The sequence below is a fragment of the Saimiri boliviensis genome, chromosome 14, assembly GCF_048565385.1.
Source record: "Saimiri boliviensis isolate mSaiBol1 chromosome 14, mSaiBol1.pri, whole genome shotgun sequence".
NCBI lineage: Eukaryota > Metazoa > Chordata > Mammalia > Primates > Cebidae > Saimiri > Saimiri boliviensis.
The window spans coordinates 20,028,055-20,045,034 of record NC_133462.1 but is presented as its reverse complement, the minus strand read 5'-3'; the positions used below and the strand labels follow the sequence as shown (position 1 = coordinate 20,045,034).

General features: G+C 52.6%; 2 protein-coding genes across 4 annotated transcripts; one reads left to right on the top strand and one right to left on the bottom strand.

The window, feature by feature from the left end:
- Positions 1-4,694: 4,694 nt before the first annotated feature.
- On the top strand, positions 4,695-5,842 carry SDHAF1 (succinate dehydrogenase complex assembly factor 1). The gene has a single exon (XM_003937386.4). The coding sequence runs from the start codon at positions 4,800-4,802 to the stop codon at positions 5,145-5,147; it is 348 nt and encodes a 115-aa protein (XP_003937435.1). The 5' UTR covers positions 4,695-4,799; the 3' UTR covers positions 5,148-5,842.
- A 2,295-nt stretch (positions 5,843-8,137) lies between these two features.
- SYNE4 (spectrin repeat containing nuclear envelope family member 4) lies at positions 8,138-16,973 on the bottom strand. Of its 3 annotated transcripts, XM_003937387.4 has the most exons (8): positions 16,484-16,973; positions 16,145-16,295; positions 14,812-14,955; positions 14,425-14,619; positions 14,098-14,346; positions 12,738-12,842; positions 11,351-11,409; positions 8,138-11,258 (listed from the first exon to the last, which is right to left on the bottom strand). In XM_003937387.4, exons 1-8 carry the CDS (start codon positions 16,609-16,611, stop codon positions 11,075-11,077), a joined length of 1,215 nt encoding a protein of 404 aa, XP_003937436.2. In that variant the 5' UTR covers positions 16,612-16,973; the 3' UTR covers positions 8,138-11,074. The 3 variants fall into 3 exon arrangements, with proteins under 3 accessions (XP_003937436.2, XP_074242619.1, XP_074242620.1); XM_074386518.1 differs by having other exon boundaries at positions 14,098-14,619; XM_074386519.1 differs by lacking the exon at positions 11,351-11,409 and having other exon boundaries at positions 14,098-14,619.
- Positions 16,974-16,980: the final 7 nt, after the last annotated feature.

Sequence of the window (16,980 nt, the reverse complement as noted above, 5' to 3'; positions counted from 1 at the left end):
TTACAGGTATGAGCCACCACAAACAGACCTTGCAACAACTTTGCCTTTTATTCCGTATGAGGTTAGAGACAAGGAAGGATTCTGAGCAAAAGAGGAACAAGATACACTTAGGTATTGTATCAGTCTGTTCTGGCATTGCTATAAAGAAATACCTGAGACAGGGTAATTTATAAAGAAAAGAGGTTTAATTGGCTCATGGTTCTGCAGGCTGTATAGGAAGCATGGGGCTGGCATCTGCTCAGCTTCCAGTGAAGCCTCAGGGAGCTTTCAATTATGACAGAAGGTGAAGGGGGAACAGGCACATCGCATGGTGAAAGTGGGAGTGAGAGCTGGGTGCTATGGCTCACGCCTGTAATCTCAGCACTTTGGGAGGCTGAGGTGGGTGGATCACGAGATTGAGAGAGAGAGGTCAGGAGTTCAAGACCAGCCTGGCCAATATGGTGAAAGCCCATCTCTACTAAAAATACAAAAATTAGCCGGGTGTGGTGGTGGGCACCTGTAGTCCCAGCTACTCACAAGGCTCAGGCAGAGAATTGCTTGAACCCGGGAGGTGGAGGTTGCAGTGAGCTGAGATTGAGCCACCGCATTCCAGCCTGGGTGACTGAGTGAGACTCTGTCTCAAAAAAAAAAAAAAAAAAAAAAAAAAGGCCGGGCGCGGTGGCTCAAGCCTGTAAGCCTGTAATCCCAGCACTTTGGGAGGCCGAGGCGGGTGGATCACGAGGTCGAGAGATCGAGACCATCCTGGTCAACATGGTGAAACCCCGTCTCTACTAAAAATACAGAAAAATTAGCTGGGCATGGTGGCACGTGCCTGTAATTCCAGCTACTCAGGAGGCTGAGGCAGGAGAATTGCCTGAACCCAGGAGGTGGAGGTTGCGGTGAGCCGAGATCGCGCCATTGCACTCCAGCCTGGGTAACAAGAGTGAAACTCCGTCTCAAAAAAAACAAAAAAAAAACAAAAGTAAAAGAAAGTGGGAGAGAGAGAGAAAGAGAGGAGGTGTCATGCACTTTTAAATGACCAGATCTCTAGAGAACTCACAGTCATGAAGTCAGCACCAAGCCATGAGAGATCCAACCTCATGATCAAAACTCCTCCCATCAGGCCCCACCTCCAGCATTGGGGATTGCAATTCAACATGAGATGTGGGCAAAGACAAATAGCCAAACTATATCAGACACTAACAAGATCCCTGTGGCTGCCATGTGAGAACAGATTACCGGGCTTGTGAAGGAATGGGCCCTGGAGGACCAGTGAGGAGGCTGCTGCAGTAATCCCAGCAGGAGATGATGGGGCTTGAACCAGGATGGGGCGGTGAATGCAGGTGAAATGTGGGCTGGAAACCACCTAGTGAGGCAAAAGAAGGAAATCATGGACTGAGAGAAAGGAGGTGCCTCTTGATCTGGAAGGACAAGTGGAGGCTGGTGGTAATGGTGGAAGCCCTTGGGTCCTGTCTGAAGGCTCTCCTGTTTACTGGATGAGGTGGAACACCTGGCTCCTTGGTAGGATTACTTATCAAGATTCCTGAGAAGAGGACTTGCAAGTATCGTGTTAGGAAAATCTGGATATTGGAATCAAGATTCCCAATTTAAAAAATAAATAAAAATATGGTGGCTCCTGCCTGTAATCCCAGCACTTTAGGAGGCCAAGGTGGGCAGATCACAAGGTCAGGAGATCAAGACCATCCTGGCCAACAAGGTGAAACCCCGTCTCTGCAAAAATACAAAAAATTAGCAGGGCATGGTCGTGCACACCTGTAGTTACAGCTGCTCAGGAGGCTGAGGCAGGGGAATCACTTGAACCCGGGAGGCAGAGATTGCAGTAAACTGAGATTGCACCACTGCACTCCAGCCTGGATGACAGAGTGAGACTCTGACAGAGAGGCCAGGCATGGTGGCTCACGCCTATAATCTCAACACTTTGGTAGGCCAAGGTGGGCAGATCATTTGAGCTCAGGAGTTCCAGACCAGCCTGGGCAACATGGCGAAACCCTGTCTCTATTTAAACACACACAAAGATTCCTGCTTAGTAGATGAGGGTGAGGCATCTTAGATCTTTGAAGGTCCCACTCTCAGTATCCCAATGTCCAACCTCCTCAACCTCCTTATTCCCCCACCCCTCCCCAAATGCTCAGGAATTGAGCTCCTCTGGAGACCCCAGCTCTTAGTCACCCCTTCAGGTGAACCCACAGCAGCTCAGGCTGCCAGTTATCCTGCACAACAGACAGGATACTTCTGCATCTCAGAACAATGGGCAGAGGCAGGTCTGGAGGAAGAGCTGCATCTCTTCCACAACTGGCAGAATGTGGCTCTTCTACAACATCACTGCGCATGGCTGAAGGTTCCCACTCCCACAAGGCAGACCTATGCAGTGACTTCAGTCACGCGGGACCATGACATGGGCAGTCCACAGTACCATCTTTGTGGGTACTCTATCAGGCAGAATTCTCTTTTATTTTCTTCTCTTTTCTTTCCTTTTTAAAACAGGGTCTTGCTCTGTTGCCTAGGCTGGAGTTCAATGGCGTGATCTCAGCTCACTGCAGCCTCAACCTCCTGAGCTCAAGCAATCCTCCCATCTCAGCCTCCCAAGCAGCTGGGACTATAGGCACATGCCGCCATATCCAGATAATTTTTGTATTTTTTGTAATGATGGGGTTTTGTCATGTTGCCCAGGCTGGTCTCAAACTCCTGGGCTCAAGCAATCTGCCCACCTCAGGCTTCCAAAGTGCTGGGATTACAGGTATGAGCCACTATGCCCGGCCCCTGGAGAAAATTTAACACCTTTTTCCATTGGTTCCTGCAAAGGTCCGAGGGTTGCCTCTGGTAGGCTTTGCCCGGCCAATGATTGGGGCCCAGAGGAGTGAGAAATAATCTGATTAGGCAGCCTGGGTCCTGTACATATCACTGGATCCTGGATGTGAAATACCTTCAGTGCACATGCTGAACATATGGGCAGCTGCCAAAAAGGAGATGCAGGTATTATTATTAGAAGGGTGAGTAGCCAGGCACGGTGGCTCACACCTGTAATCTCAACACTAGGAGGCTGAGGTGGGCGGATCACAAGGTTAGGAGTTTAAGACCAGCCTGGCCAACATAGTGAAGCCCCATCTCTACTAAAAATACAAAAAATAAAAAATAAAAAAATTAGCTGGGGGTGGTAGTGGGTGCCTGTAGTCTCAGCTCCTTGGGAGGTTGACGCAGGAGAATCACTTGAACCGAGGCAGACGTTTCACCATGTTGACCAGACTGGTCTCGAACTCCCGACCTCAGATAATCCGCCTGATTCAGCCTCCCAAAGTGATGGAATTACAGGCGTGAGCCACCGCGTTCTAGGACATGTATTTTTGATAGAGATACACACACCAGCCAAGCAGGATTCACAGTGGTTTCTGAGCCTCCCTTGACTCCAAGACTCCAAGCCTAATCCCCGCCCCTGACCAGCTTCTCCTCTCTGCAGGGGAACAGACCCCCAGCTGGTTGCCGGCCCTAGTGTGCGGAGCCGCAGTTGCGCACTGTGTGGAAGGGTCCGGGGTTGTCACCAAACGGTTCCCTAAGCTCCGAAGCTGGTGGGGCTCAAAGAGGCCGTGTCCCTGCGGGCCTCCCTGGCGATACGAGGACGCCTCCAGGCGGCCCGCGGGGACAACAACGGAATTGTGGCCGACGACCTGAAGCTCCCGGGAGGACTCCGGGGTGCCGGTCTAGCAGACTGCCTAGGGCATGCCGGACGCAGGGCTTTAAGAGCCGGTGAGGACCCAAACACAGCTCTCCCGTGCCCCGACTCCCACCCACAGAGGGCGAGACCAACCCAGCTCCTAGAGCCACACGCTGCCTCTGGGGGCTTGGCGACCACACCCTCTCTGCCTGTCTTTCCGCAGTATGGAGAGGCCTGTCCAACCCGCCGTCAGCCATTCCCTGCGGGGGCCTTGTCCCTGCACGTGCCCAGGGCTCGGACCCCCGACACAGACCTGCCCCGGATAAGGGAATGCACGAAGTTCCCCGAGATTGTTTGAATCAGTAACTGGCAGCAAAAGCATGCTTGTTCCCGGCGTCTCTCCTAGTGCCCCTCGCCCTTGGGACCCAAAATCTGAACCCATAGCCGGGAGCGGTGGCTCACGCCAGGAATTCCAACACTTTGGGAAGCTGAGAATAGCTTGAGCCCAGGAATTCGAGGCCATCCTGGGCAACACAGCGGGACCCCATCTCTGCAAAAAAAAAAAAAAAAAACCCAAAATAATAATAAAAATAAAATAAATAGCGGGCGCGGTTACGCGCACCTGTGGTTCCAGCTACTCGGAAAGCTGAGGTGGGAGGATCGCTTGAGCTCAGGAGTTCGAGGCTGCAGTGAGCCAAGATCTCGCCACTGCACTCCAGCTTGGGGGACAGAGCGAGAACGTCACAAAAAGAAACAAAAAACAAAAACAAACGAACCCTCTCTTCCTCTTCTCCCAGGATGCAGGAGTTAGGTCAGGACCCTCTGTTCCCTCCGATCCAAGACCTAGGAGTACGAACACAGAGCGCCCTCCTCCTACAAGACGCAGGTGCCAGGGTCTCCAGAACTGTTACAAATTCCCTGGGGGGGACGCAGCGACCAGCGGATCCGCCCCCCTCGCACTGGCCGCTGTGACGTAACTGCAATGACAGCCAATTAGACGCGGCAGCGCCGGATGGCGGGAGGCGGAAGTTGGAGGCCAAAGGGAAGCGCGGGGCGGAAGTAGCTGTGGCTTTGCCCTTTGGCCTTCGGGGGCTGTGTGGCTGCTCTTGTTCGCAGGGCGTTCGCTGCGCGTCTCTGCCCAGCCGCGGTTATGAGCCGGCATAGCCGGCTGCAGAAGCAGGTTCTGAGCCTGTACCGCGATCTCCTGCGCGCTGGGCGCGGGAAGCCGGGCGCCGAGGCGCGGGTGCGGGCCGAGTTCCGGCAGCACGCGGGTCTGCCGCGCTCTGACGTGCTGCGCATCGAGTACCTGTACCGCCGCGGGCGGCGCCAGCTGCAGCTGCTGCGCTCGGGCCACGCCACCGCCATGGGAGCATTCGTACGCCCGCGGGCCCGGACCGAGGAACCTGGGGGCGTGGGTTCCCAGCCTGACGACGGCGACGGTCCAAGGAACCCCCAGGACAGCACGGGGGCACCGGAGACCCGGCCGGCCGGACGGTGACAGACGAAGAGCAGAACTTGCTCGTTGGCGCGGTGGAGCCAGGAGGCTCGCCTGACTGCATGGGGGGAGGGTACTAGAGAACCCGCCTAAGGTGAGAGGTCTTGAGACACTAGCTCGACGGATTGGGGATGTCAGAGACTCCCCCTTGGCGACGCAGGGGGCCTAGGGAGCCCCGTGGTGAACGGCAAGAGAGACCCGCCTTTTCCTATGCTTGAAGACAAGTCGTCTCTCTTCCCCCAGGAGGGCTTGGAACGGCCTGGGACGCCGGCGGGCTGGACAGTGTCAAGCGGAGAGCTACTCGCCCCAAAGTATGGGGAGCCAGGACGCCCCCCTGATGGACGGGGAGAGTTTGAGACACCCTTTTCTTGACCCCTGAGAACATATCCACCTCTGGCTCCTCAAGAGACTCCCCTCTTCCGTATTTAAATCTGAGAAGTGCAGACTTCTTGCTGAGAACGTTTTGGGAAGGTGCCCTGATGAGCGGTGAGAAACCCGGAATCCCCATTTGGAAAACTTTCCCCCATTGATTGTAACAAGCCAGGACCATGAGGAAGGGGCTAGGGGTCTCTCACCTTGTCTGATCAACTGAAGACTCATCAAGGCCCCTACTTGATTGTTTTGAGGGGCAGCCTTGATTCCTTTGCCCCTTCCCTCTCAGATGTTGCACAAAGGGAATAAAATTGGGGGTGTGTCTACTTCCCTGTTGGTGGTCTTTTTGCTTTTTTTTTTTTTTTTTTTTTTTTAAGATGCAGTTTCACTCTTGTTGCCCAGGCTGGAGTGCAATGTTGGGATCTCGGCTCACCGCAACCTCCGCCTCCTGGGTTCAAGCAGTTCTTCTGCTTCAGCCTCCAGAGTAGCTGGAATTACAGGCCTGCGCCACCACTCCCAGCTAATTTTGTGTTTTTAGTAGAGAAGGAGTTTCTCCATGTTGGCCAGGCTGATCTCGAACTCCCGACCTCAGGTGATCCTCCCGTCTTGGCCTCCCAAAGCTGCAATTACAGGCATGAGCCACCATGCCCAGCCTCCTGTTGATGGTCTTAATGCTTTTTTATATCTGGGGATTTTTGAATCCCCCTCCCACCACACACACACACACACCTGGAAGGGAACATCTGGGAGGTGATAGGTGTGGGGATTTGACTCCTTCCAGAACCCTCTAGACTGGCACATTGATTGAAGTGGCATAGTTCTCTACCCTGGGCAGATCTGTGGAGGGGGGCTCATCCTGGCTTACCCCCCTAAGACACCCCAGTTGGCTCCCTAATGGAGGGCAAGCGATTTAACATCTCTGTGCTGAAGAGGAAATGGTGGAGTGAGAACTGGCTCAGAACACCTCAGGCAGTAGTAGGGGTCTCAGACCTGGAAATTTCTTTATTTTTTTTTCTTTTAGCAAAGATTTCAGGAATGAATGGAAGTTTCTTAAACCTGACTGAAGGGTCCAGCCTCAGCTACAACGACAAGGCCATGGGGCAGGGGAGTGGAGAAGAACCCCATAGATCACAGGCATACTTCATCCTGTGTCCCCGTATGGGCCTGCCCTAGACATTCTGTGGAGCGATGCATTTTGCATCCCTGAGCTGGATTTGCACCCATGTCAGTGAAATAAGTGGAAATGAGTTCTTGCGGATGTAGCTGTGGGGAGGATGACCACAGGTAAGGAGCACAGACCTCAGATCAAAGGGAGGATGGAATAAAAAAAAAAAAAGCTAGGTTCAGTGTTGGGCACCTGGAATCCTAGCTACTCGGGAGGCTGACGCAGGAGGATTGCTTGAACCCAGGAGGCAGAGGTTGCAGTGAGCCAAGATGCCAGGGAAGGGAGGATTACAGGCGTGTGCCACCACACTGGACTAATTTTGTATTTTTAGTAGAGACAGGGTTTCACCCTGTTAGCCAGGCTGGCCTAGGATCTTCTGATCTCGTGATCCATCCACCTTGGCCTTTCAAAGTTCTGGGATTATAGGCATGAGCCACTGTGCCCGGCCTCACATTCTATTTCTATTGGACAGCCCTATTCTAGGAGTCCTGTTTCCTCACTACAATCTGCTCTCATGGCATAATTTTAACATAATGACTCCATTCTACTGACTCGCTGATGCCTTCTTCAACCACACAGTTTCAGTTGTGCTCCCCTTCCCCTTGTTCACTTTATTTTTCTCCTCAGCACTTAACACCCTGCACCAATACATATTTCACTTATTTCTTTTATTGTCCATCTCCCCAAGTAGAATGTCAGCTCCAGAAGGACCTGGATTTTAATCCATCTTGTTCATTGTCCTGTCTGTTCCTTGACCAGGACCTGACTCATAGCAGACTGTCAATATTTGTTAAATGAATGAATGACACAGATGTGCTCCATTAGTGCCTCTCGGGTCAATATTGCCAAATCTGTCCCCACTATTTGCTGGTGATCTCAGAGGGACCAATGCCTCCTCTCTGGTTGATGCCAGAGTCTCGGCCTGGCCTTTGAAACAGGACAAATCCGGTTTGCATCCTGACTTTTCCCTGAATCTGGAGTCTCTCCCAGAATCTGCAGCTTCTCCCACCCCATCAGTGTCTGTTCCCCTCTTCTAGTAGCAACAACTTGATACTCTCTGGAGACCCACTCTTCTGCCATTTTCAGTCCACATGGTTAGGGCGGGGCTGACTGCACCCCCCAGCAAAGGTGGGGCATGTGACTGAAGCCAGAGAAGCAGCCTTGGGACTTTGGTTGGAACGACAAAGGAACAGTGACTCTCCTTTTGGCTGCTAAATTGGTAGTGTATGTGTGTCACAGTGGAGGGAGGCTTAGCATGACTGACTCCATTTTGCGTCTGATGGCCTGCAGTAATATCCTTTAGGTTAAAAGCTTCTGCTTAGCTTTGGGTGTAGACCAGCTATAAATTATAGAAGAAATTTATAGTTCAACTTTAGAAAAAAATAACAGTTCCTTTCCCAAAACTAACCACCCCACCAGGAGATCAGGAAACTACACACAAGTAACAATGTTATAATAAAGATACAAGAATATTTTATGTGACTTGACCTGCATCATCAAAGAAGTTTTCTTCTGGCATGGAGATGTCTACAGTCATTGGTAACTTTTTTTTGAGATGGAGTTTTGCTCTTATCACCCAGGCTAGAGTGCAATGGCACAGTCTTGGCTCACTGCAACCTGTCTCCCAAGTTGAAACAATTCTCCTGCCTTACCTTCCCAAGTAGCTGGGATTACAGGCACATGCCACCATGCCTGGCTCATATTTTTGTATTTTTTAGTAGAGATGGAGTTTCACCATGTTGGTCAGGCTGGTCTCAAACTCCTGGCCTCAGGTGATCCACCTGCCTCGGCCTCCCAAAGTGCTGAGATTACAGGCGTGAGCCACCAAGTCTGGCCCATTGGTCACCTTCTAACCTCAACCCTCTTGCCTTAGCATAAAAAGAAACTTAAAATTTATTCTAACTTGAGATGGTTCTTTAGGACACTAGTCTGCCATCTTGGTTTGCTGTGTCTCCAAATGAAGTTGCTTCCTTTTTTTTTGAGATGGTGTCACCCAGGCTGGAGTGTGGTGGCACAGTCTCAGCTCACTGCAATCTCTGCTTCCTAGGTTCAAGCGATTCTCCTGCCTTAGCCTCCTGAGTAGTTGGGACTACAGGTGCATGCCACCACACCCGGGTTGTTTTTTTTGTTTTGTTTTGTTTTTTTCATATTTTTAGTAGAGACCAGGTTTCACCACGTTGGCCAGGCTTATCTCAAACTCCTGACCTCAGGTGATCCACCCATCTCAGCCTCCCAAAGTGATGGGATTACAGGCGTGAGCCACTGCACCCGGCCTCAGATGAAGTTGCTTTCTTTGCCCCAACACTTTTCTCTACTTACTGCCTGTTGCGCAGTGAATTATATGAGCTTGGACTCAGCTACGTATAGCTAGAGGTTTTGAGGGTCACTCTGGCCATCACTAGGATAAGAATGAAGCCAAAATAGAGGGAAGAAATGAGAGACGAGACAGCAGTTGAGCCCCACCATCTAACTCTGCCTGAAGTCCTTAACTCATATTTTTGTTTTGTTTTGTTGTTTATAGAGACAGAGTCTCACTATGTTGGCTAGGCTGGTCTTGCACTGCTAGGCCCAAGTGATCCTTCCTTGGCCTCTCAAAGTGCTGGGATTACAGGTGTGAGCCACTGCACCCGGCCCTGAAGTCCTGAACTTCTATTCTATATAAATAAATTCCCAGGCTGGGTACGGTGGCTCACGCCTGTAATCCCAACACTTTGGCAGGCCAAGGCGAGCGGATCACCTGAGATCAGGAGTTGGAGACCAGCCTGGCCAACATGGTGAAACTCCGTCTCTACTAAAAATACAAAAATTATCCAGGTGCAGTGGCGTGTGCCTGTAGTTCCAGCTACTCAGGAGACTAAGGCAGGAGAATCTCTTGAACCCAGGAGACCAAGGTTGCAGAGATCTGACCCGAGGTCATGCCACTGCACTCCAGCCTGGGTGACAGAGAGAAACTCAGTCTTAAATTAGTTAATTCCCATTTCTGTTTTAATGTCAGTGAGAGTTGGGCTCTCACTAGTGTGGCCTGGGCCAGTGACTTCCCCTCTTTGAGCCTGTTTCCTATGCTGTAAAGTGGGGCCACATTGCTAGCAGTTTTGAGAATTACAGGAGCGTGGATCTGTGTGAAGATTGCATTCTGGAGCCCCACACAGGGCTCCTGTATCTGTTCTTGAGTCTGATTCTGCCCCTATATCTTGTCCCGATACCTTAAGCTCTGGGGAAACTAGACTATAAGCAATTTAGCCTGGTGTTGTGAAGACAGCGGGAAGAGGGATTTCACAGTCCTGAGTCTGATGGCCCAACCCAGGAGCCCACTACATAGAATATTTGAATGAGCACCTCTAAAGATGCAAGTCAGGCCACAGCAGATGCCGACAGCAGCTCCCCTGGTATCACCTGCACCTTCCTGTGCCTGCTTCTAGCTTCCTGTGGCAAGCACCTGTGCGGCTTTGCTTGAGGGAGGGGCCTTCACAGGCCAGAGGGCTGGGAATACTGGGGTGTTAAAGTGTCCAGGAAAAGCCTTCAACAATGAGAGATGAGAGCTAGTATAGAAATGTGGATCAGGCGCGGTGGCTCATGCCTGTAATCCCAGCACTTTGGGAGGTCTAGGTGGTTCACCTGAGGTCAGGAGTTTGAGACCAGCCTGGTGAACATGGCGAAACCCCGTCTCTACTAAAAATACAAAAACTAAGCTGGGCATGGTGGCTAATGCCTATAATCCCAGCTACTTGGGAGGCTGAGGCCAGAGAATTGCTTGAAACCAGGAGGTAGAGGTTGCAGTGAGCCGAGATCAAGCTACTGCACTTCAGCCTGAGCAGCAGAACTAGACCCTGTGTCAAAAAAAAACAAAACAAACAAACAAAAACTAGCCTGGTATGGTGGCACACGCCTATAATCACGGGTACTCTGGAGTATGAGGCAGGATAATTGCTTGAATCCTGGAAGCAAAGGTTGCAGTGAGCTGAGATTGCACCACTGCACTCCAACCTGGGCGACAGAGTAGGACTCTGTCAAAAAAAAAAAAAAAAAAAGCCACAACTTCTTTGCCCCTAGGGTAGAACCAGTTTGAACTGTGTTCGACAGTTTCCCAGAGCTCCCCAATGGCATGGCACCCCATGTGCCCAGAACAGCAACCAGTAACTCACCCAGTTTTGGCTTTCTCCCCTCCTGAGCTTATATCTTGGCTCCTGTGCCACACCTAAATAAAGAACTGGTATTTGACCCTTTGTGTCAGGGTCTGGAGCAGCCCCACCCAAGATGCGCTGATGCAGTTCTGTGTTCTGTGCTCATCGCAAAAGGGTCTGTCCAGACATATCCAGGCCACATTCTAGATTCTGGGTACACAAGCACCCAGTATCCTCACACTTCCTTTGACAGTGACCATTTATTACACACATCAGACTGGGGGGAGACCATTAACATAGCTGAGCACCAAGTAGGGTATCCGGGGCATTCGGGCATGAAAGCAACAGGGGCCTCCTGACACAGGCAGGAGAAACGTGGCACCCACCAGGAGGAGGAAGAGGACGAAAAGGATAAGGAGGAAGGTCAGAGGCCACCTGGATGCAGGATCGGGAGCCCTGTGAAGGGAAATGCAGTGTTAAACATACAAGTGGGCTGCTGCCAGGAGTCCTGTCCCCCACAACCCAGTCCCATCTTCCAGGCATCTCACCCAGGATTCCCCTCCAGCCTCACATCCTGGAGATGGGGAGATGCTTGCCTCTTCTTGTCCTAAGGAGGGACAGAAGCCAGCAGCAGAATGGATAGAAATGATACATTTTTTTGTTTTTGAAGGTGTCTCACTCTTGCTGCCCAGGCTGAACTCCAATGGCTCGATCTCAGCTCACTGCAACCTCCGCCTCCTGGGATCAATCAGTTCTCCTGCCTCACCCTCCCAAGTAGCTGGGACTACAGGTGCTTGCCACCACACCTGGCTTATATTTTTGTTATTTTTAGTAGAAATGGGGTTTCACCATGTTGGCCAGGCTGGTCATGAACTTCTGACCTCAAGTGATCCACCCACTTCTGCCTCCCAAAGTGCTGAGTTTATAGGTATGAGTCACCATGCCTGGCTGACACATTATTTTTTGAGACTGGGTCTTGCTCTGTCACCCATGCTGGAGTGTGGTTTCACAATCATGACTCATGGCAGCCTCAACCTCCTAGGCTCAGGTGATCCTCTCACCTCAGCCTTCCTAATAGCTGGGACCACAGACACATGCCACTGCAAATCTACTTTAAAAAAAAAAAAAAGATTTGTAGAGATGGGAGGTGGGGCTCACTATGTTGCTCAGGCTGATCTTGAACTCCTGACCTAAAGCAATCCTGCCTTGGCCTCCCGAAGTGTTGGGATCACAGGTGTGAACTATGGCATCCAGCCAGAAGTGACACTTCATATGGTCTTTTCTCTGCTAGTGTAAGACTGATAGGGCTGGTGTTAATTCTTCTCCTTTTCTGGTACCTCCTCATCCCCAGGACCCTGCATGGACTTGGAATATCTCCAAGTATAGTGGATATCTGGTTGTATCTGTCCTTCATCCAACACATTCCCCCTTTTTCTGATAGCAGTGGCTCAGTCGGAGGTGGGCTGCTGTCATGCCGTCCACTCCCAGACCAGGTTCAAGTGAAGCTGACACCTGCCTTCCCCACTTCCATGATTGGTGTGACCTATACCTGGCCAATCCGAGCACTCTGGTTTATTCAAGGTGCCGCCCATGACTCCAGCCAGAAAGTGGAAGTCAGTCATGGGACTTTGGCAGCTGTCAGCAGGGTCGGAGGCATGCTTCATGCCCTGGGTTGGGTAAACCAGTGGGAATGACCGTGTAGCCACTGGCGAGCCTATTTTGCTGAGAAGGAAGCCACCTTGGGGAATTAGAGCCCAAGAAAAGGAGGGACTGAGCCCTGGTGTTGTTTGAAGCTCTGAATTCAACAGCACCTGGACCTTTCGGTTACATTTAAAAAAAAATAGCATCCCTTTTTTTGTAACTTTCGACTTGTTGGGTTTCTGTCACTCACCATCAAGATTCCTGAGTGCTACACCTGGTTGAGAACCGGCTCACCTGAGGCTTTCGGAGCAGGGAGCGTCTTCGGTGACCTGCTAAGTGTTTCCGGTGGCTGAGGCTGGACTCCAGCATGTCCTGTCGGTAGTGAGAGGTGTGTGGTTCCTGGAGAACCAGCAACAAAGAGAAATGTGGTTGGGAGAGGGCTAGGATAGGAGGTGTCATAGAGATGAGATTCTGGGGGAACAGCGAGCTCTCATGGGACAGACAGACAAGGGCAGAGCCAAAGAAACCAAGAGAGGAGAGACATTATTTATTCATTCATTCAATAAATATGTAATGAGCATCTGTTACAAGCCAGGAACTGTTCTAGGAGCTGGGGACACAATGGGGATGGAAATAGGCAAATACCTGGCCTCCAGGGAGCTTACATTTGACAGGAGAGAGACAGACCATAAATTAATAAGTAAATGAGGCCCAGTGTGGTGGCTCATGCCTGTAATCCCAGCACTTTGGGAGGCCAAGGCGGGCGTGTCACTTGGGGTCAGGAGTTTGAGACCAACCTGGCCAACATGGTAAAACCCTGTCTCTACTAAAAATACAAAAATTAGCTGGGCCTGGTGGTACACACCTGTAATCCCAGCTACTTCGGAGGCTGAGGCAGGAGATTTGCTTGAACCTGGGAGGTGGAGGTTGCAGTGAGCAGAGAGCACACCACTGCACTCCAGCCTGGGCGACAGAGTAAGACTTTGTCTCAAAAAAATAAAATAAGTAGCCGGGCGTGGTGGCTCACGCCTGTAATCCCAGCACTTTGGGAGGCAGAGGCGGGTGGATCACGAGGTCAAGAGATAGAGACCATCCTGGTCAACATGGTGAAACCCCGTCTCTACTAAAAATACAAAAAATCAGCTGGGCATGGTGGCGCATGCCTGTAATCCCAGCTACTCAGGAGGCTGAGGCAGGAGAATTGCCTGAACCCAGGAGGCGGAGGTTGCGGTGAGCCGAGATCGCGCCATTGCACTCCAGCCTGGGTAACAAGAGCAAAACTCCGTCTCAAAAAAATAAAATAAACTAAGTAAATGTACAAAGTCAAGCTGTGGTGAGTGCTGTTAGGGAATAAAGAAGATCAGAGTGCTCATGTTTGGAGGTGAGGGCAGGCCTCTCTGAAGAGGTGGAGAGACTGGGACAGTCAGGAAGTGAGCGGGGCATCATCTGGGGGCTTCGGGATGGGAGTGAATTTGAGATGGAGCTTGAGGATGTAGACAGAGACAGACAGGAGAGTGAGAAACAGTGAGATAGAAGGAGACACTAAGAGACAGAGCCACTGACACCTCCTTGCAAGGGAAGGACCCGCTATAAGGTACGCAGACATGTCCTCAGGGTGCCTGGCATGAGGTCCCTCCAGGGGGTCTGCTCTCACCTTAAGGCCTTGTCCCCTGCCCTGGGGGCCTCTGTGGCCACACAGCTCACAGGGCACTCCTAGTATCCGGGCAGTCTTTTGTCCTGAGGGCCCAAGGCCCCCAATGTCCCCCGCCGGATCCCACTCCAATTCTGCGGAAGTGGGAAGGCTACTGGGTGCCCAGGGCCCCCACACCCCACCAGGTCCTGGCCAGTCCGAGTCTCCCTCGATCTCCAAGTCCTGGTCCAGTGTGTTGGCCTCCTCGAACACCTGGGTCAGAGGACAGAGGTCATGGGGGCTGTGAGGTTGGGGCCTGTGTTGGGTGGGGGGTATCGGAATGGGCCCTACCAGGCTGTAGCTGACCAGCTGGGCCTGCAGCTGCCAGAGCCTCCGGAAGATGGTGTCTCGGTGAGCTCCCAGGGCCCGCAGGATCTGCTCCAGGGCTGCCCAGGCCCTCGGCTCACTCCGCTGTGCCAGCCCCTCACCAAACGTTATCAGCGCCTCCACACGCTCAGCTGCCCCTCGTAGGTCCGCCTGGAGGGCCTGGGGACCCATGGTTGGACATCACTCCACATGCACTCCAGGGACACCAGGAACCCACAACCTGGAGTTACCCCCTCCCCCATTTCCCATCCACAGGCCTGGAACAGACACCCCATTTCCCACCCCAGAAAGCTGGCTGTCACTCACAGCTGGGGCCCTACCCACCCCCACATCCTGGCCTCCCCTGCCTACCCGCAGCTGCACCATCCCGCTCTGGGCCAACGCCCAGCGCCCTGGGCCTCGATCCAGGTCCTGCAGCCAGAGGCCCAGCCCCAGCAGGGACAGGTATAGGTTGTCCTGCTCAGCCTCCAGTACCTCCAGGCCAGAAGCAGGGTGCTGGGGAAACATAGGATCCAAGTCAGGGCCAGTGGGCCAATCGAGATATCACCCCTGCCCCCTTCCTCACCCCTCTTCTGTAAGCTTCTGGAAACTTCTCTGCAGCAGAGTCCATCTCCAGGTCTGTCTGCACCAGGGTTGCTCCCACTGGGGGGGCCTTCCAGGTTTTCAAAGCTCCTGGAAACTTGGATGTGTGAGGCCCAATGTGGGAGCTCAGGGCAGGAAGGGGGTAATGGGGCTGGGTACCCCCTGAGAAGAATGGGACTACACCGGGAGCTCTGATGATATGCTTCTCAGCCAGGTGCGGTGGCTCACACATGTAATCCCAGAACTTTAGGAGGCCAGAAGATGGCTTGAGCCCAGGAATTCAAGACCAGCCTGGACAACATAGTGAAACTTCATCTCTTTCTCTCTTTTTTTGTAATAAAAAAGAAATACAGCTGGGCATGGTGGCTCATGACTGTAATCCCAGCACTTTGGGAGGCTGAGGCGGGTGGATCACCAGGGAGTTCAAGACGAGCCTGGCTAACGTGGTGAGATCCCATCTCTACTAAAAATACAAAAATTAGCCATGTGTGGTGGCATGCGCCTGTAATCCCAGCTGCTTGGGAGGCTGAGACAGGAGAAATCACTGGGACCTGGGAGGAGGAGGTTAGTGAGCTGAGATAGCACCACTGCACTCCAGCCTGGGTGACAGAGTGAGACTCCGTCTCAAAAAAAAAAAAAAAAAGAAAAAGAAAAAGGAAAAACATTTCTCTACTGATTGGTAAACATTTCCCCTGTAATCCCAGCACTTTGGGAGACCAAGGCTGGCAGATTACAAGGTCAGATCGAGATCATCCTGGCCAACATGGTGAAACCCATCTTTACTAAAAATATAAAAATTAGCTGGGCATGGTGGCTTGCGCCTGTAGTCCCAGCTACCCAGGAGGCTGAGGCAGGAGAATGACTTGAACCTGAGAGACGGAGGTTGCAGTGAGCCAAGATTGCACCACTGCACTCCAGCCTGGCAACAGAGTGAGACTCTATCTCAAAAAAAGAGAAAGAAACATTTTCCAGAGGGTTCCTCCTCCTACTGACACCCAACACCTTTCTGGAATCATCACCCAGTCCTCAGTGTGGAGGTCGAACTCCGGGGGACAGAGAGAAGGTGGGGCTGGCACAAGGGGTCTGGGTCACCTCAGCTCACCTCACAATGTCTGCCCCCAGCTGGGTCCTCGTGGGAAGAGGGTGTTGACCATCTTGGGAGGCGAGCGGCGGGTTCATTACCCCTTGGCCCACCCTGGAAGTGCTCGGGAGGGCCCAAGGCGTCCTGTCCCAGGGTCTGGGCCTGCTCTGGGCTGGGAGGCAGGGGGCAGGACTGGGTGAGTCTCAAGACACCTCACTTTCCAGCCCACCCTCACCCAAACCCCGGCAGCCTCTCCTATGTCCCCAGGTGACCACAGCCATGGCGCCTCTTACCCTCGCATGGTCCCTGCCCCCGCGTCTACCCTCTTGGAACAAGCTTCCAAAAAGCCCCGGCCCCCACCTGGTGCTCTCCTCTCCGGATGCAGGGCAGACCGTGCGTCCAACAAAGTCCGGCTCCCTAGGGGCTCCCGGGGGGTGGCTGAGGGGCTCTGAGACAAGTCCAGTGCCCAGAGGCAGGGATAGGGCCATGGCTGGGGCCTGGAGACACAGAGTCAGGTGAGCGCAGCCAGTAAGACCTCTTCCCTCGACAAGAGTATCCCAGAGCTCCTCCGCTGGATTCACCGGGGCCTGAGGCTGCAGGAGAGGCCCAGGACAGGCCTGGCTCCGCCCCTTCCAAGAGGAACCTGGACCAGGCCATTTGATGCCCGGCTCAGGTGACAGAAGAGCCACTTAACTCCTTACTGCCTAGCAGGCCAGTAGCTAAACCTCCCAGCATCACTCTGCCATCCAAGGGAGTTCCAGATAGAACCACTCCCCCACCTCCCCAAGAGCCTTGGATTCTGCCCCACTGAGGACCCAGACATCTGACCTCCAGGGCCTATCCCATTCCTTTAAGAC

Bases quoted from the DNA above. Each gene is read 5' to 3' on its own strand.
- SYNE4 (XM_074386518.1), bottom strand. From the start codon at position 16,611: ATGGCCCTATCCCTGCCTCTGGGCACTGGACTTGTCTCAGAGCCCCTC. The intron at 14,956-16,144 runs GTGAGCTGAGGT...ATGTTTCCCCAG, and splicing joins CTGGGGGCAGACATTGTGAG to CACCCTGCTTCTGGCCTGGA. The intron at 14,620-14,811 runs GTAGGCAGGGGA...ATGGGTCCCCAG, and splicing joins GCGGGATGGTGCAGCTGCGG to GCCCTCCAGGCGGACCTACG.
- SDHAF1 (XM_003937386.4), top strand. From the start codon at position 4,800: ATGAGCCGGCATAGCCGGCTGCAGAAGCAGGTTCTGAGCCTGTACCGC.